At 43.3% G+C, this 23,552-nt stretch overlaps 1 protein-coding gene across 3 annotated transcripts in view; it reads right to left on the minus strand.

Moving 5' to 3' along the window:
• The window catches only part of crtc3 (CREB regulated transcription coactivator 3), a 78,919-nt gene that overhangs the window by 35,277 nt on the left and 20,090 nt on the right, over positions 1 to 23,552 (minus strand). For all 3 annotated transcript variants that reach the window (XM_043680497.1, XM_043680498.1, XM_043680496.1), the window contains exon 3: positions 7,000 to 7,134. In XM_043680497.1, the coding sequence (XP_043536432.1) occupies positions 7,000 to 7,134 (135 nt within the window). The remainder of the gene's footprint in view (positions 1 to 6,999; positions 7,135 to 23,552) is intronic.

The following is a 23,552-nucleotide window of genomic DNA, read 5'->3' on the forward strand; positions in this document are numbered from 1 at the left end:
TTCACTATCCTATCTACCTGCGACTCCACTTTCAAGGTCTCTTTCTTCAGCACCACTCCCTATGACCTTACCATTAAGTGTATAAGTCCTGCTAAGATTTGCTTTCCCAAAATGCAGCACCTCGCATTTATCTGAATTAAACTCCATCTGCACTTCTCAGCCAATTGGCCCATCTGGTCTAGATCCTGTTGTAATCTGAGGTAACCTCCTTCTCTGTCCACTATACCTCCAATTTTGGTGTCGTCTGCAAACTTACTAACTGTACCTCTTATGCTCGCATCCAAATCATTTATATAAATGACAAAAAGTAGAGGACCCAGCACCAATCCTTGTGGCACTCCAGTGGTCACAGGCCTTCAGTCTTAAAAACAACCCTCCACCACCACCCTCGGTCTTCTACCTTTGAGCCAGTTCTGTATCCAAATGGCTAGTTCTCCCTGTATTCCGTGAGATCTAAGCTTGCTAATCAGTGTCCCATGGGGAACCTTGTCGAACGCCTTACTGAAGTCCATATAGATTACATCTATTGCTCTGCCCACGCAAAAAGCCATGTTGACTATTCCTAATCAGTCCTATCAATACCTCTCCACTTCCAATGCGCCAGTGAAAAACATTCCAGTCTATTTTTATATCTGAAAATGTCCATTCTTTCCAGTTTAATAATATCAGTCTTATAACAGGGTAGCTAGAACTACACACAGTACTCCAAAAGTGACCCCAATATCCTGCACAACATCAACATGACGTCCCAATTCCTACATTTAATGATCTGAACAATGAAAGGCAAGCGTGCTAAATGCTCTCTTAACCACACTGTCTGCCTGCAATATGTATTATTCTTTTGATAAAAATGCACTAGTTCACACGACCAACACTGCAATTAATTTGTCGCACTGTAATGGGAGTTTAGATATCAAGCTCCCTTCCTTGATTGAAACAGGTGCCAGTGCATGAAGCACCAGATTTACAACTATATGATACAAACTGTAACCTCACAAGTGGCCACAGTGAGACTTGAACTCAACCACACAGTCCTTGGTTCATGACCATAAGCCATGCTTGTATCTGTGAAAAGCATTAGGAAGGCTGATTTCCCTGGGATAGTATCACCTTGCTCGGCCCAGACCATGCATTAAAACCCTTCGTAACCACCCCATCCCCAAAAACACATTCTTGCTGCTCAGTGTGAATCAGGAGAGTGATGTCTTTGCCTCATCTAGGGCAACCTGTGTTAACAGTAGGTCATTAAATAGAAGCTGATGAAAATGTCAAAATTGCCAGACACATGGTGGTTAATTTAGAAACATCACAAGGCACTGAACTGACAGTCAATCACCAAATCCGACAGCAGAGTATCAGAAAATCTGAATCATTTTCACACCATTGAGGTGATAATATTCGATTCCGGTTACCATCCCCAACCAAACAGGAAATGCCACTTGACAATATTTCAGCAGTCACACAGCTCACACGTGCAACACAAAAATATCCCATTTCTTACTGTTAAAAAAAATCATAATATCAAAGTTCAAAGTTTGTGAGAAGATTTGTAGCTCGGGTGCTCGTTGCTGTGGTTCTGTTTGCCGAGCTGGAAGTTTTTGTTGCAAACGTTTCGTCCCGTCTAGGTGACATCCTCAGTGCTTGGGAGCCTCCTGTGAAGCGCTTCTGTGGTGTTTCCTCCGGCATTTATAGTGGTTTGTCCCTGCCGCTTCCGGTTGTCAGTTTCAGCTGTTCGCTGTAGTGGCCGGTATATTGGGTCCAGGTCTATGTGTTTGTTGATGGAGTTTGTGGATGAGTGCCATGCTTCTAGGAATTCCCTGGCTGTTCTTTGTTTCGCTTGCCCTATAATGGTAGTGTTGTCCCAGTCAAATTCATGTTGCTTGTCGTCTGCGTGTGTGGCTACTAGGGATAGCTGGTCGTGTCAAAGTGCCTTTTCAATAACAAACAGGTAAACTGTAAGTCCTCTGTGGATGTTGGTAAGCTAAGGGAAGAGGTCAGCTAGCATTCCTGTTTCTGCTAGGCAAGTATGCACAAACAGTCACACGAGGTCAGGACAGCATGATACCTCCATCATCAGACTGTACACACTTTCCAGCTGTAGTTGATAAACACTGACTGTATGTAACACCTGATTTTCTCTCTTCACAGATGCTGAGGCCTACAGTTGCTTGACAGTGGCTAACTAATGTAGAAGTGTTCCGGAATAGTACCTGCTGCTCTCCGGGCAGTGCACTTCCTACTGCTAAAATTATCTTGAGGTGCAGATAGGACAACAGAGCATTCTCTTCAGACAGTGCATGAAACATTCTTTATAAAGGGGTCTTGGCTCAGTGAGTCAGCACTCCTGCCTCCGTGGCAGACAGCAGTGGATTAAAATCCCAATCCAGACATTTCAACTGCACAAATAAGGTTGACATTTCAGTGCGGTCTTGAGGGAACACTACATTGCCAAGAATGTCATCTCTCAGAACCTGCCTGTCCTCTCAAGTAGAAGGAAATAATCCCATGGCACTATTTCAAAGAAGAATGGGGGAACGCTCCCTGGAATCATGGTCAGAATGCATCTTTTTTAATAACAACTTGCTGTTTGTGAGAGCTTTGTGTGTGCAAATTGTTGCACATTCCTTATGTTATAACAGTGATGATACTTCATCGGTGCTTTTAGAATCAGAGATTCATAAAATCCCTACAGTGTGAAGGTAGGCCATTCGGCCCATCGAGTCCACACTGAACCGGCGAAGAGCATCCTATCCACCTACCCTATTCCTGTATTTCCATGGGTGACCCACATACCTGTACATCCCTGATCACTGCAGGCAATTGAGCGTGGCCAGTCCACCTAACCTGCACACCTTTGGACTGTGGGAGGAAACTGGAGCATTTGGAGAAAACTCACGCAGACATGGGGAGAACATACAAGCTCCACTAAGATGGAAGCTGGAATCGAACCTGGGGTGCTGCTGTGAGGCAGTATTGCTAACACTGAGCCACCGTGCTGATTAACTGGTTGCAAAATGCTTTGAAATATCCCAAGATTTGCAAATGCAAAACCTTTCTTTTAAAGATAATAGATTCAGTGTTTGACCAGAGAAAACAACGATGTGATGTAGTGGATATTCCCAGAGCTCCAAAACTCTACTTAAAAATGTGGTTAATTTCTTACCAAACCCGTTAAACTGTAGATTGTTATTAAGTATGCAGTGTAAAATATCTCACTCACAGGCAGCTGGAAGCACATGCATTTCAACACAGAAAGAACAATAGACCTCTCCCCTGTTAAACAGCTTCTCTTCTGAATTGGAAGTTCCTGGAGAACCTCAGCAGGTCTGGTAGCATCTGTGAAAGAGAAATCAAAGTTAATGTTTCAGGTTGAGAAGGGTCTGAGGAGGGGGGTCACCTGACCTGAAACATTAGCTTTGATTTCTTTTCACAGATGCTGCCAGACCTGCTGAGGTTCTCCAGCAACTTGTTTTTCTTTCTGATTTACAGCAGCCACAGTTCTTTTGGTTTCACTTCTGAATCATGTCAGTTTTCCCTCAATTATTTCTGTATCACAGGTTTCAGTGATTAAAACTTATTGCACTTTAGAAATTCAATGAACTAATGCCAGAGATTAAATGGCTAAGGTTACAGCAGTCAAACCCACAATTCGCAATTTCATGCTAATAGTTTCAACAAAGTTACAGAGCACGGAATTAGTTATGGACAGCTTAGATGTGAAACATCCAGATCAAGAAATCAAAAACAGAAACTGCTGGAAAAGCTCAGCAGGTCTGGCAGCATCTGTGGAGAGAAATTGTGACAAGCTCAGAGGAAGGGTCATTCGACCCGAAACTTTAACTCTGATTTCTCTCTGCAGATGCTGTCAGACCTGCTGAGCTTTTCCAGCAATTTCTACTTTTGTTTCTGACTTACAGTATCCCGCAGTCTTTTACTCAGATCAGGAAGTCTCTGGTTCAGAGCTTAACTGGGTAGCAAAGGATGTGAGAAAGTAAAATTTCAACCCCTGAAGTCATGAGCTAAATGTGTGGGTTTCAAGTAGGAGGTTAAAACTGTGATGCTACTGACCAGGTGATGAGCCAAGTCTGGAAAGTGGAATTCCTGTTGACTTAGCAGATTTGTAAGCACAGACTTGATGGGTTGAAGAGCATCTTCTGTATTATCTGATTCTATGCATGACACACTAACAGGCCAGAAAAAGACTTTTGAATAGAGATCTTTAACATTTACTCGACAGCCAAATCAGGTTTCAACCATCATTTGAAAGAGGACAGCTCTGACAATGCGGCACACACTCAGTACTGTCCAGCCTTAACTGCAACATCAGGTCTGGGAGTAGGACTGAACCTTCTCACTCAAGAGGCAGGGGGGACCACACCAATGAGGGGGGGGGAAGCTGGTACCTCAAATTCTGTAGCAGTTAGATTAGATTAGATTCTCAACAGTGTGAAAACAGGCCCCTCGGCCCAACAAGTCCACACCGCCCCTCCGAAGAGAAACCCGCCCAAACCCATTGCCCTACCCGATATTTACCCTTGACTAACACACCTAACACTGTGGGCAATTTAGCATGGCCAATTCACCTAACCTGCACATCTTTGGATTGTGGGGGGAAACTGGAGCACTTGGAGGAAACCCACACAGACACGGGGAGAATGTGCAAACTCCACACAGACAAGCGGGAATTGAACCCAGGACTCTGGTGCTGTGATTTAGATCAGGTTTTGCTCACAAACAAGTTTTTAGCCTTTCAAACTACGGTAAACAACAAACTATTTAATCACATACGCTATAGTTCACTTCAAAAATGGTTTTAGCTCCACTCTTTGACTTTGTTTACTGGATTAGTCCATACCAAGAATTACTGGAAAAACCTGCTTTGAAGGCTGGGTTAAGAGTACATTTTAGCACAAAGACAGAAGAGGAAGAAAGAATCCAATGCAATTCAAGATACAGCAGCTCAAATGACACCAAGATTGAGTTCTAAAAGGCTGTGGATTGTGAGCTAAAGGGGAAAGTGTGAATAAGCGAGGAGTTCCTCAGGTTTAAGTATCTGGATAAGATGAATGAAAGCAGGAGACAGAGCACCAAGCTGTGAATTTCTTTTCTTTATTCTTTCGTGGATGCTGCCCATCCTTATTTGCCCTTAATGGCTTGCTTGGTGAGTTCTGAAAGCTACAGGAGTCAATGCTACTGCTGTTGGTCTGGAGTCATTGTCGGCCAGACTGGGTAAGGATAGCAGATTTCTTTCCTGTAAATAACATTAATAAACTAGATGGGTATTTAAGAACACGGTCACCATCACTGAGACTAGCTTTTTAATTTCAGACTTCCATTAATTTAGTTTCAAATCTACCAGAAGCCATCATGGGATTGGAAAGCATATCCTTAGAGCTCAGTTTGGGTCTCTGGATTACCAGTTCACTGTCGTTACCACTACGTTGCAATGTCCCATTACTTATGTGTGAAGATGGAGGAGGAAGTCACTGATTGCTGTCATGCAGGAGGTAGTCATTTAGCCTACTGTATCCACATTGGCTCTCTGAGCATTTTGTCTAAGTGCTGAACTCCTACCTTTCTCCCTGCACATTGGATGGTTATTTGGATAGAAACAATGTTTTCTTGAATGCCTTAATTGAATGTGCCTCCACGGGTTTTCCAGGCAATGCATTCCAAACTTGGATCACTCCTGGGAAAATATGACTACAAAAGTCAGTAGTCCCTCTAATTTATTTTCCAGGGTGCGGACCTCCAAGGTCCACGTGCAGTAGCAACTTCTGAAATCAGAAGCCAGTGCAATGGCACATCTCTCACCCAGTGCAAGAACTCAGAAGAACCTTCAAGTAGCTGGGTAGCTCAGGGGGAACACAGATAACTATAACTGAGAGGAATGACAGAGAATGAGAGTTCAGCAAAATTTTTTTAAAAATCATGTCGTAAGTAGCAAAGGGGCCAAGACTGACTGCCAGGGGGTCAGTTTTGACTTGAGTCATATGACTTTAGACAAATTAAATGGTTATGCTCAATTACATCATAACCAAAGACTATGGTTCATCTCAGTATCCATTCAAGATTTCTACGCTCCTCGAGTTCTGGTCTCTTGTCCTTCACTCAACAAGTCAATAATGATCTTGCCTTCAGTAGCCTTGTCTCTAAATTCTGGAGTTGCATCCTTCAACTTCTCACCTTCTCTTGTTCTTTAAGACATTCCTTGAAATCTACCTTGAATGAAACGTGGGGCATAATATTCTGTTAAAGGGTCAACATTAGTCCAACAAGTTGTTGTTGATCCACACTCTTTACTAACAATAAACCTAGCTGAAAATGTGTTGCTGGAAAAGCACAGCAGGTCAGGCAGCATCCAAGGAGCAGGAGAATCGACGTTTCGGGCATGAGCCCTTCTCCTGCTCCTTGGATGCTGCCTGACCTGCTCGCTTTTCCAGCAACACATTTTCAGCTCTGATCTCCAGCATCAGCAGTCCTCACTTTCTCCTAACAATAAACCTAGGCAGGTTTCAGTAGAAAACTGTAACTTCACAAGATTCCTTTTCCTTCATCATCACCTTCTTCTTTGCAGAACTATGACTAATGACTTTCATTTCAACCTGTTTCTTACACTGGCTAGTGAACTGGATAATATCCTTGAATTGTCAAGTAACATACTGCTGTTGCTGAGTGCGCTTGGTTTGGTTGTACAAATGTACAATAGAAAAGATCAGGCTTCTGCTTGTACCTCCGCAAACTGCTCCCACTGCCATCACTGGCAGTAACAGCACTATAACCCTGAGCACTGCATTCCTCTGTTATACAGCCCACAATGCTCTATATAAATACAACCCAAACCAGTAATTGGAAGGATAGGTAATTTCATGCAAATCCTTTAAAACAGCTGAAAAAAAGGTTTTGCAGGTCTAACATCATTCTTTACTAAAACCAAAAATGAAATTCTACAAATATAACGCAGGACTGGGAAGGGAGGGGAATACAGGCAAAGGATATCTGTCGGCCATGTTTATCCATTGCAGGCTGGCGTCGGCGAGGTGATATCATGTGACTCCGGTCTCTGTGAACCCTCTCCACCAAACCGTGATGCCGTGTTCCTCGTGTAGAATCCAGAGTGGGATGGAATGACATCTGAGGGTGGCATGAGAGAAAGAAAAAGAATTTTAAAATGCTGCCCACTATCATTCTACATTGATCAATAGGTTACTGTCAATTGCCTCCACGTCACATTTAAAAGGACAAAATCCACTGTGTCTCCACAGGGAGTACAATGTGGATAGCAGCACATTGACAATATACTGACAACAGGTTAGTATATATCTGGACACAACACACACCATGTCATTTTATCATTACACAGGTGAAGTAATTCAATCACTGATCCATGCACAATCTGGATTTTATATGTTGCCTTCAACGTACTGAAGGATCTCAATGTGCTTCACAGGGACATAATTGGACATGATTTGACATCGATCCGTATGTGCAGGTATTAGATTAGGTGGTCAAACGATAGGTCAAAGACATAGGTGTTAAGAAGTACCTCACACAGTGATAGCAAGGAAGAGAGGTTAGGGAAGGAATTCCCAAGATTATCACTTCTGCATCTTTTCTTCTGTTCTGGCCTGCCATCCCTATCTCCTTGTTTACTGACCCTTTTCATGTCTCTCTCTCTCTCTCTATCTCTGGGCTCCATTGCCACCCAACTGCTCACCTCTTCCTTTCCCTCTGCCCAACTTCAGCATAAAATACTACTTTTTTCTAGCTATTTATAGTTCTGATGAAGACTTGAAACATGAATTCTACTTTCTTCCCACAGATCGGTGCTGGGTCTACTACTTTTCATCATTTACATAAATGATTTGGATGTGAGCATTAAGAGGTAAAGTTAGTAAAGTTTGCAGATGACACCAAAATTGGAGGTGTAGTGGACAGCGAAGGAGGTTACCTCAGATTACAACAGGATCTTGATCAAATGGGCCAATGGGCTGAGGAGTGGCAGATGGAATTTAATTTAGATAAATGTGAGGTGCTGCATTTTGGGAAAGCAAATCTTAACAGAATTTATACACTTAATGGTAAGGTCCGGGGGAGTGTTGCTGAACAAAGAGACCTTGGAGTGCAGGTTCCGAGCTCCTTGAAAGTGGAGTCACAGGTAGATAGGATAGTGAAGGCGGCGTTTGGTATGCTTTCCTTTATTAGATTAGATTACATACAGTGTGGAAACAGGCCCTTCGGCCCAAACAGTCCACACCGACCCTCTGAAGAGTAACCCACCCAGATCCATTTCCCTCTGACTAATGCACCTAACACTATGGGCAATCTAGCAAGACCAATTCACCTGATCTGCACATCTTTGTACTGTGGGAGGAAACAGGAGCACCCAGAGGAAACTCATGCAGACATGAGGAGAATGTGCAAACTCCACACAGACAGTTGCCTGAGGCTAGAATCAAACCTGGGTCCCTGGTGCTGTGAGGCAGCAGTGTTAACCACTGAGCCACCCTGCCGCCCCAAGAGGAGAGTCAAGGAAAGTCCTTCATGGTACCCTCAGCTGGTGTGGGAATGGAACCCATGCTGTGGGCATCACATTACTTCGCAAACCAACTGTCCAGCCAACTGAGCTATACCAACCAGTGAGCTAAACCAAACAGGAGTATTGGTAGGAGTACTGAGTACAGGAGTTGGGAGGTCATGTTGCAGCTGTACAGGACATTGGTTTGGCCACAGTTGGAATATTGTGTGCAATTCTGGTCTCCTTCCTATCGGAAAGATGTTGTGAAACTTAAAAGGATTCAGAAAAGATTTACAAGAATGTTGCTAGGGTTGGAGGATTTGAGCTATAGGGAGAGGTTAAAAAGCTGGGGCTGTTTTCCCTGGAGCATCGGAGGCTGAGGGGTGACCTTCTAGAGGTTTATAAAATGAGGGGCATGGATAGGATAAAACGACAAAGTCTTTTCCCTGAGGTGGGTGAGTCTAGAACTAGAGGGCATAGGTTTAGGGTGAGAGGGGAAAGATATAAAAGAGACCCAAGGGGCAACGTTTTCACGCAGAAGGTGGTACGTGTATGGAATGAGCTGCCAGAGGAAGTGGTGGTGGCTGGTACAATTGCAACATTTAAGAGGCATCTGGATGGGTATATGAATAGGAAGGGTTTGGAGGGATATGGGCCGGGTGCTGGCAGGTGGGACTAGATTGGGTTGGGATATCTGGTCGGCATGGACGGGTTGGACCGAAGGGTCTGTTTCCATGCTGTACATCTCTATGACGCTATGAGATGCTGTCCGACCTGCTGAGTTTCTGTTTTTGTTTCAGATCTCCAGCATCCATAGTTTCCTGTTTTGAGATTAGGACCGAGGCAGCTGAAGTCGCACTCACCAATAATGGGGAATTAAAATCAGTGATGCATAAGAAGTCAGATTTGGAGGCGAGATCTTGGAAGGTTCTCGCAGTGAAGAAGGTTGCAAAGATGTGGAGGTGAAATGACAAGAGAATTTGAAAGCAAGTGTAAGCAAGAAGAAGGAATTCCAAAATGCTTTATTTATTCTCAGGGGAACAGACATCCCATCTGAGGAACTTTACCTCAGAGAGACTGCAGCCTGCAACAAAACACCCGCAGCAGCCAAGCCTGGAAAAGTTCAGTAGAAGGAGAAAGTGAGGACTGCAGATGCTGGAGATCAGAGCTGAAAATGTGTTGCTGGAAAAGCGCAGCAGGTCAGGCAGCATCCAAGGAGCAGGGGAATTGACGTTTCGGGCATGAGCCCTTCTTCAGGATAGACCCAGGTTCAATTCCCGCCTCAGGCGACTCTCTGTGTGGAGTTTGCACATTCTCCCCGTGTCTGCGAGGATTTCCTCCGGGTGCTCAGATTTCCTCCCACAGTCCAAAAATGTGCAGGTTAGGTGAATTGGCCATGCTAAATTGCCCATAGTGTTAGATGAAGGGGTAAATGTAGGGGAATGGGTCTGGGTGAGTTACGCTTCGGCGGGTCGTTGTGGACCTGTTGGGCCGAAGGGCCTGTTTCCACACTGTAAGTAATCTAATTTTCAGCAAAGTTCAGTACAACCACAGATCAATCCAACACTGGATCATTTCTGGTACCAACCTCAGACTGATCATAAGGAGATCTTTTGATCTTTTGTCACGATACTGTGAAAAGATTCTCAACAACATTACTGAGCTCATCATTCTGGAACAGTTTATATATTAATGTCAAGTGATGGACTTACTGTGCAGTCCTTTCAGTTGCTTCCCATTGGGTTATATGATTAGATTCATGATTAGAAGCAGGAAAATTGATGTTTTGTATAGGAGCCCTTCCTGATGAAGGGTTCCTGCCCAAAACGTTGATTTTCCTGTCCCTCGGATGTTGCCTGACCTGCTCTGCATTTCCAGCACCACTCTAATCTTGTCTCTAACCTCTAGCATCTGCAGCCCTCACTTTGGCTTATATGATTAGATGCCCATTGACTGCTGACAAGTCAGCAAGCTGATGTTGACGATGCACCATGTGCACCTTGGGAGCAGGCAACACCAAAACAGAGCATTAATTGTCACGTCAATTCATCACAGTCACTGATAAAGCATGAGGATTACACTCCTGGGTTACAATACGTTCTCTGAACATAGCCCAAGTTTGCAAATGAGTGTATGGAGCGGAATATTCTTCCCATTTTACACGAACGGTGTGAAAATGTCATGCACACACAAAGTTCCATTTGATTGGAACATAGAGGCTCTTTTCTCACCCTGCTGGTACCCCAAGGCTTTCAAACTATGGCACTCCTCTAGCTGGTGACCAGAGATTCTAAAAACCCAGAGACAGTGCGGCACAAGTTAGACTCCACACTTCCTCTTAACTTCTCAAACATTAGGGCAGGAACTTGTTAATAAGGATCAGTAACAAGCCCCTTCACACTGCACTGGGCCAGTGTGCTTGGATGGACACATCTGCTGCTGCAATAAAGTTCAAGTTTCTATCTCGCTACTTTCTATCCTGGACTTAAGAGACAGACCAGCACATAACTCCTCCGCATTTATACATATTCAGTCTCCGTGGGAACCAGCTCCTGCATTAAAAACCAGGCAAGCATACATAATACATCAATGCCTGTGACATTTTGGCTGCTCTCCACATGTAATGCTCTCCCATCAGACTAGTGACAAGGGAGGCCAGACAAGTGACAAATATAAAGTTGTCTCCAGTGTCTCCACTGTACAGACCCCATACAGCAGCAACAACATTACAGAGAGACTAAAGCAATCAGCTTCCATTGCCAGCTCCTCTATCTTGGACAGGCTTCATGTGCAGCTCAAAGCATACTTGAAGCAAACAGCTGAAACTTCAGTCACTTTCTATATCAATGACTTAGATAAAGGGGTTGAATGTACACTTGGTAAATTTTCTGATGACACAAGGCCAGATAGGAAAGTAGGTTGTAAAGAGGAGGAGTCTGCAAATGGAAATAGATAGGTTCAGTAAGTGCGCAAAAATTTGACAGATGGAGTATAGTAATGTGCAAAAATGCAAACTTGTTCACTTTGACAGGAAGAATAGAAAAGGATAGAATAAATATTTAAACAGTGTACTATTTAAATGATGAGAAATTACAACACTAGAATGTACAAAGGGCTTTGGGAGGTCATGGTGCATGAATTAAGGGTGGCACAATGGCTCAGTGGTTAGCACTGCTGCCTCACAGCATTAGGGACCCAGGTTCGATTCTAGCCTCGGTCGACTGTCTGTGTGGAGTGCGTACATTCTCTGCATAGGTTTCCTTCGGGTCTCCAGTTCCCTCCCACAGTCCAAAGACACGCAGGTTAGGTGGATTGGCCATGCTAAATTACCCATAGTGTCCAGGGATGTGTGGGAAATGCAGGGTTACAGGGATACCCACACCACAAGAATTAACTTTAACTAAATCTCTAAGGAAAATCTTTTGAAATTATGGCAGGCGAGCGATGTGGTGGGGGGATTCTGGGATGCTCTTCGGAGAGTCAGTGTGGACTTGTTGGGCTGAATGGTGCTCCAGTGAAGTCAGCTAACTCTGTAAGACTGAGAAGCAAACACTGGAGCCTCCCTCTTCTGTGTCTTTCTGTCTGGTCAGAAAGAATAGGGAGGTTCCAGTGTTTAATTATCAGTATTACAGAGTTAGCTGACTTCACTGGAGCACCATTATAATTCCCACACTGTAGGGGGTTCTATGACTTTATTCTGGTACAGAAAATGATTTGGAAGACAAACACTATGTCGACATTTATTGCAAAGGGGATGGAATATAAAAAAGAGGGGGATTGCATTAGAGGTAGCTTAGATAAGGCTCCCGCAATGAATGTGATGTTTTTCCGTAAGGAAATTTGGACAGATGTGGTGTGTATTGATTGGAGTTGAGAAGACCAAGAGGCAATCTCACTGAAACAAGGGTCCTGAAGGAACTGGACATGGTAGATGCTGAAAGGATGTTTCTCTTTGTGGGAGCTTTTTGAAATTGGGGACATGATTCTGGGGTCTCTGATTTAATGTAGAGGTTTGCCAAACTGTGGCTTTCTCTTCCTTACAGAACAGTGAAGATAGTCATTGAATTGTTTTAAGGCCGAGTTAGATTGATTCTTACTTACAGGTCTAAGGGGAAGCTATCCAATAAGGAATTGAAGGCACAATCAGATCAGTCATGATCTTATTAAACAGTAGTATGTGCTTAAGGGGCTGAATGATCTACTTCTGCCTCTAGCGTATATGTTCATATACTGTACATGATGAACTAGCATATAGAAGAGCATCTTTGCCCAGATGACACCTAATGAGACACCCTGAAAGAAACGATGCTTTCAACATCTTGGTTCACATTGTTTGGGGTTTGTACATAAACACTCAGCACAACTGCGCCTTGCACCCCATCATCGTGCAATGTGCATGACTGGTGACCTGAGCAATTGCACCTCATCTGTACAAATTGCCAGAATGGGATGTACTCCACGCTCTTGTCCAGGTCTAGGCTGATAATCTTGCTGCTGGAACTCCAATTGTGAGGTTTCTGTATTGGCAATAACCCCAACATCATTCCTCCAAATTGTAGTGAGACTAACTGGTCAGAAAAACACAGAATAGGGAGGCTCCAGTGTTTGAATCTCAGTCTTACAGAGTTATCTGACTTCACTGGAGCACCATTACAGAAACTAAGACTGACCTGTTTGCTTCTGAGAGGAGGAGTACAGCCTAAGCCTGTTGTTAAGTAGCAAATCAGGTGATACTCAAAGTTCAAAAACTTATATAGGATTTCAAAAGAGTTTCCTTAGAAATTTAATTAATTCTTGTGGTATTATGTGCAATAAGGCTGGTGGTTTATGCCCATTCTTGAGGAGGCAGTGCCAAGTGCTTTCCATGGTGCAAGGAGCACCTGAAGTGATTTGATGCGCAGTAGTGTCTTGTCAGCACATTTCAAGGGGAAGTTAAGAGTCAACGACCTTGCAGTGGGGGTGCTGGTAGAAGGCCAAGAAAGGACAACAGGTTTCCTTCCCTATAGGATTGTTGTGAATAGGTTATGCTTTAATCACAATCAAATTTTACTGGTGTGGCTTTTTGCTTCCAGATTTAATAAACGCAATCTTGTGACACAAACTATGCTGGTTGGAACTTACTAAATGGCTGACAAAGCAAACAATGAAATACAGTAAAAGATGGAAGGCCCACATTTGTATCACACTGTGCACAACATCAGGACATCCCAAAGTACATCTCAGCTGTAAAGTACTTTTAAAGTGTAGTCACTGTTAACAATGTAGGAAAAGGTGACAGCACACTCTCACAATCAACCAGTGACCAGATTAGATTATATTAGACTCCCTACAGCATGGAAACAGGCCCTTTGGCCCAACCAGTCCACACCGACCCTCCGAAGAGTAACCCAACCAGACCCATTTCCCTCTGACTAATGCACCACGGGAATTTAGCATGGCCAATTCACCTAACCTGCACATCTGTGGATCGTGGGAGTAAAACCTGAGCACCCGGAGGAAACCCACGCAGACACTGGGAGAATGTGCAAACTCCACACAGACAGTCACCAGAGGCTGGAATTGAACCTGGGACCCTGGTTGCTAACCACTGAGCCACTGTGCCACCCTGATAATCTGGTTTTTTGTAATGTTGGTTGAATGACAATTTGACTAAAATACTTGGGAGACCTCCCCTGCTCCTTTGTGAAAACTCCCTGTGGAAGCCTTAATGCTTACCAGCCTCTCAGACTGAAGTTTAAAGTCTCATCTGAAAAATGGCCAACCTGTCTTGCTCAGTACTGGTTTTGTAGTGTCAGCACGGATTAAGTGATCAAGTCTCTGGAAAGTGCATAAACAATGTTCACAAGAAAACAAAAAAAAGGATTTGTTTTTTACAAGGAGAGATTAAATGTTACTCTGGGAGACCATTCTGAATTGCAATTTTTGCATATAATAGGCACTGACACCATTGTTTATTTGTACATTAACAGGGGTCACAACAGACAGGGGTGCACTGGACCGAAACAGGCATGTTTCACAGTGGATCAGCAGCAGCGTAATTTATTTGGTGCAGCAGTAAATCAGCTCAATGTCAGCTTCTTGCACAATTTCAAATATTTTATTGTGCAAGCTGACAAGGAAGGACATGTGGGAGCTATCACAGGGAACTGCAAAACTGTCTCCAAGGTAAACCTGTAGTGATGAGACTTCAGGATAAACTGTGACGCCTGAACAGAGTAATTCCACTGTCAGCTTGGGTTCAATGGGTAACATCTCGGCTTCCAAATCAAGGATTCTGAGTTCCAGCTCCACCCGAGAGCATTAATTCAAGCTGCCCCTGTACTGGAGTGTGGTAGTGTCAAAGCTGTTGGCTTTCCAATGAGGTATTAAAGGCCTGTCTGCCCTCTCAACCAGACAAACAGCAAGGCACTTCTTGTTGACGTCCTAACCAACATTCACCTGTCACCAACGACACTACATTGTCGCAAACAAAGCCCTGCGATGCTGGAGATCTGAAACAAACTAAAACAAAGTGCTGGAAAAACTCAGCAGGTCTGACAGTATGTGTGGAGACAAATATACAGAGTTAAAATTTCAGAGTTTATGCTCTGGCTAAGGGTTACTCGACTCAAAATGTTAACTCGCCTTCTCTCTCCACTGATGCTGCCAGATGTGTTGAGTTTCTCCAGCACTTTGTTTCTGTTTGTATGACATTATCTGATTTATTTTAGTCATCACCATGCTATCTGTGGCAGGTCACCGAGTAAAAATTGGTTACTGAGATTGTGAAAGGCAGTATATAAGTAAGAGTCTTTTGTTCTTTTCACATTTACCAGGTGCACAAATTTTGGATATTATACATCATCTCAGTGTCGCACTAAGGAATCTACACTTTTCCATTTTCTTTTGACAACTCAGTTCCCTCAGTGCTTGAGACAGAAGTCCCTGCTCTCCCCTGCACCGATCTCCCTGCTCACCTTTACAGATCCACCTGCTTATTTGCTGCCTGTGCTGAGGTGGGGAAAGTGTGCAACTGGGCTGGCAATTGGTGCAGCCCCAAACTCCCGACTCCATCCTGTCGTTAAGCAAGGCAAACATTTCCACAGCAGGACAGTCATTGGCACACTGAGTTGCTGGAACCTGAAGTTACAGTCTCACATTGTACTCCATAATGCATGAGGGAATATCCACAATCAGAGATATGGCACTCAGGTAGTACAGAATATAGAATATCCTCTTACTGCTACATGCTGCCAGTGAGGTTACAATAGCTTGAAAAATTAATCAAAAGTTACACTTAAACAGCAACTTAATACATCTCTCAGAAATCATTATCTTCACAAAGCTAAAAGCTATGTGCAGCAGCCACATCCCTCCCCCTCAGTGAGAAGGAGAAGCAGTTTTCCATGTTTAATATCCTGTTTGAAGAGGGATGAACCTTGGTCAGGACACAGCATGCATTCCTTGGGCCATGTTTGATATTGCTAGTGGATGTTGAACACTTATCTGAGCAGGACAAGGCTTTGGTAAATCTTCTGTGAACAGGGAGCGCCTTTATTTAATGTCTCAACGGGGTAGCTCTGACAATGCAGCGCCTCCTGTACTAGAACTGGGTCCTCAGAGTGTGCTGAGGTCACTGGAATGCAGCATGAACCCAATGACTTTGGAATTCAGAAGAGAAACCACTCCCAACTGAGTCAAGCTGACAAAAATCAAAGGATAAATTCAGAACATCAATGTAGTTAAAATGGTTTTGCAACAACAAACTCACAGGCATCCTGTGCCTTTAAGAACAGTGGTGTTTTGTAATCCCAGTGGTGCTCTACTCAAAGATATTTTGATAATTAACTCCATACCCAGAAAGAGAGAGACAAGGGGGAAGGGCAGCAGCAGAACATAAACAGAGAAACCTTGAACAGGACAAATGAGAGCAGGCAGGAGGGGACAGTAAACAGAGATAGAGATGACACAGCTCAAACCCAGTGACCTTCTCAAGGACACCAGTTTCTGCCACATAATTGCGGACTGCAATGCATTTAGTGATTACATTCACCAACATAGCTATTGCGCACAATCCTGGTACACAACTCTTGTCAGCTAATGGCTACCAGGAATCTCAAGGTCTTCACTTCTTTTAATCAGCGTCGTCTCTCATCAAGGAACATTGTACTGTCAAAGATGTTGTCTTTCTGATGGTTTGGAGACACTGGTGTTGGACTATAACCTGGTGCTGTGCGATTTTTAACTCTTTCCAATGAGGCATTAAAGCCCTTTCTGCCCTCTCAACCAGTCAAAGAGCAAGACAGTTCTCGTTAAAGTCCCTGTGGGATATACAGTAGACCCACATGGTGCCACTTCATGGACTGTGTCATGGAAGGCAGGACAGAAAAATCAAATAAAAGCAAAATATTGCAGATGCTGGAGATCTGAAATAAAAACAGTGAGCACTGGAGAAACGCAGCAGGACTGGCAGCATCTGTGGAGAGAGTTCAAAGACTCCAAAAAGGAGTCCTGCTCAGTTTCACCTGCATGGTTTTTTTTACTGCAGTAAGGTGCAGTTTCAGTCTCCAGGGTATGCATTTTCTTTTAGGGGAAAGTGTGCACTACAGGTGCTGGAGATCAGAGTCAAGAGCGCGGTGCTGGAAAAGCACAGCAGGTCAGGCAGCATCCATGGAGCAGGAGAATCAATGTTTCAGGCATAAGCCCTTCCTGATGAAGGGCATATACCCAAAACGTCAATTCTCCTGTTCCTTGGATGCTGTCTGATCTGCTGTGCTTTTCTAGCACCACACTCTTGATTTTCTGGTAGGGGGTGAGTTAAATAACTGCACCTCCTAGCTGGGACTGAGGCTAATTGTGATGCCTTCCACTGTTCACCTGGCTCAAGATCTACCCCACAGAACTCTGAAATGGTATAGTGTTAACTGACATGGAATCCACAGACAAAACCAGATTTACTGGTTCTTTAATCACTCGACAATGTGACAAGCGTGTATTGGAATTGCTCACTTGGAGTCAGGCAAACAGCTTCTAAGGGTGGGAATGTTCAGCTAACAGAAATAACCCCACCTCACCTCTCTCCTAGGCATACACTCCTTCAGTCAAAACACTATCTAGGTCCGTCCTGAATTCACTGACTAATTTCTTCCCAACCCCAGCAGGAGACAATGCCACCTTGTGAATCTGTTTGTCTTTCTCTCTGCAGAACTAGAATCTTTACAGCTTGTGTTTTTTCCATGGTTTGGAGGTGCTGGTGTTGGACTGAGTATAATTGCTGTTTGTTCAATCTAGGTTTGTTGAATATATCCCATCAGTTGCATGGCACTTTTCGCTATAAATTCTGTGTGCTATGATCCTGCTTCACCAGCTACCTGATGAAGGAGCAGTGCTCTGAAAGCTTGTACTTCCAAGTAAACCTGTTGGACTATGACCTGGTGTTGTGTGATTTTAAACAATTTATTTCAGCTCAACTTCTCTACGTCTGTCAGAATTTGGTTCACCGCAGTTTAATTGACAGCATAACCAAATCACAAATACATATGATCCTGTCATCCATCAGATTCTGAATCACAAAGATTTACAACTCCTGTAAAATATCTTTATAATTTTCACACAATATCTTTACCCAGTGCAACGATAATGAGGTGTTTTGACAGAAAGGGAAACTGCAATTAAAAATAAATACTGTACAGGAAAGGCATTTCAATAAACACCATGGTTACTGTGAAGTTGAAAATTTGTGAACTGAAAAGGGTTGAAAAATGTGGTGCTGGAAAAACACAGCAGGCCAGGCAGCATCTGAGGAGCAGGAGAATCGACGTTTCGGGCATATGCCCGAAACGTCGATTCTCCTGCTCCTCGGATGCTGCCTGGCCTGCTGTGTTTTTCCAGCACCACATTTTTCATCTCTGCTACTCCAGCATCTGCAGTCTTCACTTTCTCCTGAACTGAAAAGGGTGACAGGTGAAGGTGCAGGAGGTGACAGAGGATGTGGCTCTTCCATTTCAGATGGAGAGGCCTCAGCACAGTTTACAACAGCAGGCAGAGGCATGATGGGCCTAAAGGCCTTTATTTGTTCTGTATGGTTCTAAAATCACTATAAAATAGGGAGATGGAGTTAAAGCAGCACCACATTAGGTTAAAGGTCATGAGGCCAACAAGGAAGGCCAGTTTTCACTGAGTAGCCAGATATCACCCCACCCACCTCCTAACCACATCCCCTAACCACAATATATACCACATCCCTCAACCTCACCACTTCATGCCTCAATCCCTTCTTTTTCTAGAAACAAAACCAACTACCATGGTCCCAATTAAAGTCTTTCTTGGGAATTTATTCCATTATATAAAGTTAATAATGGTGTCACCAGCTTCCCTTTTAACTAACTTTCTTAATCTTTCAATTTGTCAATTTCCTTTATAATCCTTAAAATGTCCATGCTATTTCCAAACATAGCATGCAGCCTATCCTGTTTACTGCAGTCATTCTGACCCCCAGTCAGTTCAATTCTGGATTACTCAATCACAATCATTTAAAAACTGGAATCTAAATGAAGCAAATTGATGCAGTAAAACGCATTGATGCTATTGGAAGCAACTATGTCATATACTGCCCTCCCTATCCTTTCAACTATCTACTCCCATTTAATTGGCAGCACATTGGCTCAGTGGTTAGCCAGGGACCCGGGTTCAATTCCACTTCAGGCGACTGTCTGTGTGGAGTCTGCACATGCTGCCCGTGTCTGCATGGGTTTCCTCCGGGTGCTCCGGTTTCCTCCCACAGTGAATAGATGTGCAGGTTAGGTGGATTGCCATGGGAAATTGCACATGGTGTCCATGGATGTCCATGGGGAATGCAGGGTTAGAGGGATAAGGTAGGGACTGTAGGTCTTGGTGGGATACTCTTCGGAATCGATAGGCTGAATGGCCTGCTTCCACACTGTAGGGATTCTATGATCAATAAAGGTGGTAGTCACACAGCAGGACACCAACAATACCTGCTGGGATCTCAATCTGGTGGCCATGCTTCAGGTGTGAACTGTGATAGCAAAGGTCAGTGGCTATTCTACTATAGGAAGCATCACAATCAAATCTGGTAATGGTTTCATCGAACATACAGACTTGCCATTGGATGCAACTCATGGATTAGCACAAAGATTTGCTTGATCCGTCCCAAATTCAAATACAGTCCACTGGCAGTGAGCTGGCTGGGGGTCAAGGATGGGGCTCTTCCCGATTTGTGTGACTGAATTACATGTTGTCCCTACGCAGGGAGACACCATAAATCTGATCACCTCCAGAAAAATTTGCTACTGGCATCACTTCATAGAACACATTAGTGACTCAAAGTATACGAATTATTTGGCACAACATTCAGTCATCGGAAAGATTAACTCAATTTAATCACAGATTGGTCTAACGTCATGTCTCAATTGGAAAAACACCACTAATTAAAAACAGTAGCCCCCCATTCCAAATTGACACCACCCACTAACGTAGATCACTCCCTTGCAGTTCTATAACATTGGTGATGAAATTATTTAAGATTGACAGTGGGCAATGTCCCTGCTAAATGCTCCCATCTCCAGAATCATGTTCCCAATGTTCTCCCCATCTCTCTCCCTTTCGTCTAACATCCTGCTCAAAATGCAACCCATCCTCATCCAGAATTGTTTGTTCGCTCTGTAGGAATTACGCCAAGTGTGTTTGTTATCTCAATTAACCACTTTACTCTCATGTGACCATTTCTGTCCTGAACCTGCTGCAATGCTCCAAGGAATATTAATTGGAACATGTTTCAATTTTGCATTAGGATGGAAGCATCCAAGAGTGCAATGCTCAGTGAAAAATGATACATTTGATTGTATTTTCTGCAATAGCTGACTTGAACTGCTTTGCAATGGACTCAGATAATTTATGAATTAAATATATATTTTGGAAATAAATAAAAACAAGCCATTACATCTCACTGAGGCTTCAAGGAATGAATGTAGGTCGATAAAACCTGAATGCTGCCATGTTTTTCACATATACATCAAACAAGTACAGATGGTTTTGATTTATTAACCAGTCTTCCTTGAAACACCAACTGATTATAGGGTACAGATATGCACTGCTGCTGGATTCACTAATATGTGGGAATGATTACCACACAGTAATCTAATCAGGGAGGTGATGTCAATCCACTAGAGGCAAGTTCAATTAGTTCATACCTGTCAACTGATCCACAAGATGAGATCGCAATCTCAAAATGACTCAGTTATTAATATAAACAGGATCATTAAAACATTTATTCAGCAGTTCTGCAGTGTTTATGTTGTGAATTATGTCTACATCAAGGCAAGTGTTGTTAAAGCCAAGAAATGAAACACCACATTAAACACTCCCTGGACAGGTATATAGTAGCTACATACATAGTAAAGTACCCTCTACAATTTTAGGCTAAAAGGAAAGCTTCCTCTACTGTCTCTGACAAACAGTTCCAAGATAGGTACAGGCTGGGGTCAGATATAGAGTCAAGCTCCTTCTACACTGCGACCATCAAATACTCCCAGGACAGGTACGGATTTAGATATAGAAAAGTAAAGCTCTCTTGACACTGCCTCCATCAAACACTCCGAGAACGACAAATGAAGTCTAGAAAATGCAGAGAAATAAACTCTGATGCTTTAAAACCAGTTCACATTACAGAAGAGGTTGTTTGAGAGGTTTTGGGAATATAATGGTGGGATAAAATCTCCAGATCTGACCTAATGTGTCCCAGACCATTACGGGAATTAAGAGAGGAATTTACGAGACCCCTGGTTGAAATATCTGCATCAGCTACAAGTAGGGGTGAGGTACCTGATGGTTGCTAATGTTGTACCTTTGTTAAGAAGAGTTGTAAGGAGGAACCAGGGAATGAAAGACCTTTGAGTCTGACTTCGGATGTGGGTAAATTGTTGGAGGTGATTATAAAAGATAGGATTTATGGACATTTAGAGAGGCAAACATCAATTAAGGATAGTCAGCATGGTTTTGTGCCAGGAAAATCATGTCTCACAAACTTGATTGAGTTTTTTGAGGAAGTTAATTGATGATGGCAGAGTAGTAGACGTTGTCTATTTGGATTTTAGTAAAGCCTTTGACAAGATTCCATATGGTAAACTAATTAATAAAGTTAGGTCACATGGGATTCAGGGTGAGCTTGCCAATTGGATAAATAATAGACTTAATGGCAGGAGAGAGAGAGTAACAGGGTGAAGGGTTGCTTTTCAGACTGGAGGCCTGTGACTAGCGGTATTCCACAGAGATCCGTTCTGGGTTCTCTTTTATTTGTCATTTATATAAACAATTTGGATGGGAATATGGAAGGGATGGTTAGTAAGTTTGTGGACGACACCAAAATTGGTGGCACAGTAGACAGTGAAGAAGGTTTTCTAAGAATAGAGAGGGATTTTGATCAAATGGGTCAATGGGCTGAAAAATGGCAGATTGAGTTCAATTTGGATAAATGAGAGGTATTGCATTTTGATAAAACAATCAAGGGTCGTGCTTATACAATTAAAGGTAGGGCCTCGGGCAGTGTTAGAGAACAGAGGGACCGAGGGGTGCAGGTACATATTTCTTTCAGGTTTGCATCACTTATAGACAGGATGGTTAAAAAGGTGTTTGGTACACTTGCCTTCATTGCGCAGTCCATTGAGCATAGGAATTGGGAAGTCATATTGTTGTACAGACACTGCTGAGGTATCTTCTGGAATACTGTGTCCAGTTCTGGTTGCCCAGTTATAGGCAAGATATTATTAAGCTGGAGAGGTTTACCAGGATGTTGCCAGGTATAGAAGGATTGAGTTTTAGAGAAAGGCTGGACAGGCTGGGACTTTTTTCACTGGAGCATAGGAGGTTGACAGGTGATCTATTGGAAGTTTATAAAATAATGAGAAGTATGGATAGAGTTAATAGTAGTTGTCTTTCTCCTAGGATGGGGGATTTCAAGGTCGGGGGGTACATTTTTAAAGTGAGAGGAGAGAGATTTAAAAATGACACAAGAGACGAAATTTTTACAGAGGGTGGTTTGCGTGTGGAATGAGCTTCCTGAGAAAGTGGTGAATGCAGGAGACATTTGGATAGATACATGAACAGGAAAGGTTTGGAGGGATATGGGCCAGGAGCTGGCAGGAGGGATGAGTTTAGTTTGGGATTAGGGTCAGCATGGACTGGTTGGACCGAAAGGTCTGTTTCCGTGCTGTATGACTATGACTCTATGACAGGGACAGCATGGGGTTAGATACAGAGTAAAGCTCCCTTTGCACTGTCGCTATCAAACACTCCCAGGACTGGAACAGCACGGGGTTAGATACACAGTAAAGCTCACTTGACGCTTTTAAAGTAAAATAAATGGAAAGTAAATCACTCTTTATACTGAACCCATCAAATACTCCCAGGACAGATACAGCATTTTAGAAACAGACTTAAGTTTCCTCTTTTCCAATAATATGCCTCAGATCTAACATCATTTAATTTCCTTTTTGCACTTGCTTCATAATTTTGCATTTCCCACATTAGCTATATTCCGGTTTTTGAAGATTTGTGATAACAAAGGGATGCACCCAGATTCAGGACAACAGTAGGAAAATAAACTGTAGGCAAGATGCTGGCCTTCTGATGAAACCACATTTTCAGAAGAAACCAAATGAAAATTAAAAGGAATATATGGAAACAAAATTCCCATTAATTACAATCACCAGATACTTCGTAGGAAAGATTTTCAGCAAGAAAATCCTTTCTCCAACGTACAACAGCACAGCTCCCACGTGAAAGGTATACAATCACTGTTAGATGGAAAATGAAAAAGTTTCTCAGGAGAAACACTGAGTCAGACAGAGGGGTGGGGATGGGGGAGAGCAAGAGAGAGAGAGCGAGAGAGCGAGCGAGAGAGAGAGCGAGAGAGCGAGCGAGAGAGAGAGCAAGAGAGAGAGAGCGCGAGAGAGAGAGAGAGCGAGAGAGAGAGCGAGAGAGAGAGAGCGCGAGAGAGAGAGCGCGAGAGAGAGAGCGCGAGAGAGAGAGAGCGAGA

Source organism: Chiloscyllium plagiosum, chromosome 40 (assembly GCF_004010195.1).
Source record: "Chiloscyllium plagiosum isolate BGI_BamShark_2017 chromosome 40, ASM401019v2, whole genome shotgun sequence".
Taxonomy (NCBI): domain Eukaryota; kingdom Metazoa; phylum Chordata; class Chondrichthyes; order Orectolobiformes; family Hemiscylliidae; genus Chiloscyllium; species Chiloscyllium plagiosum.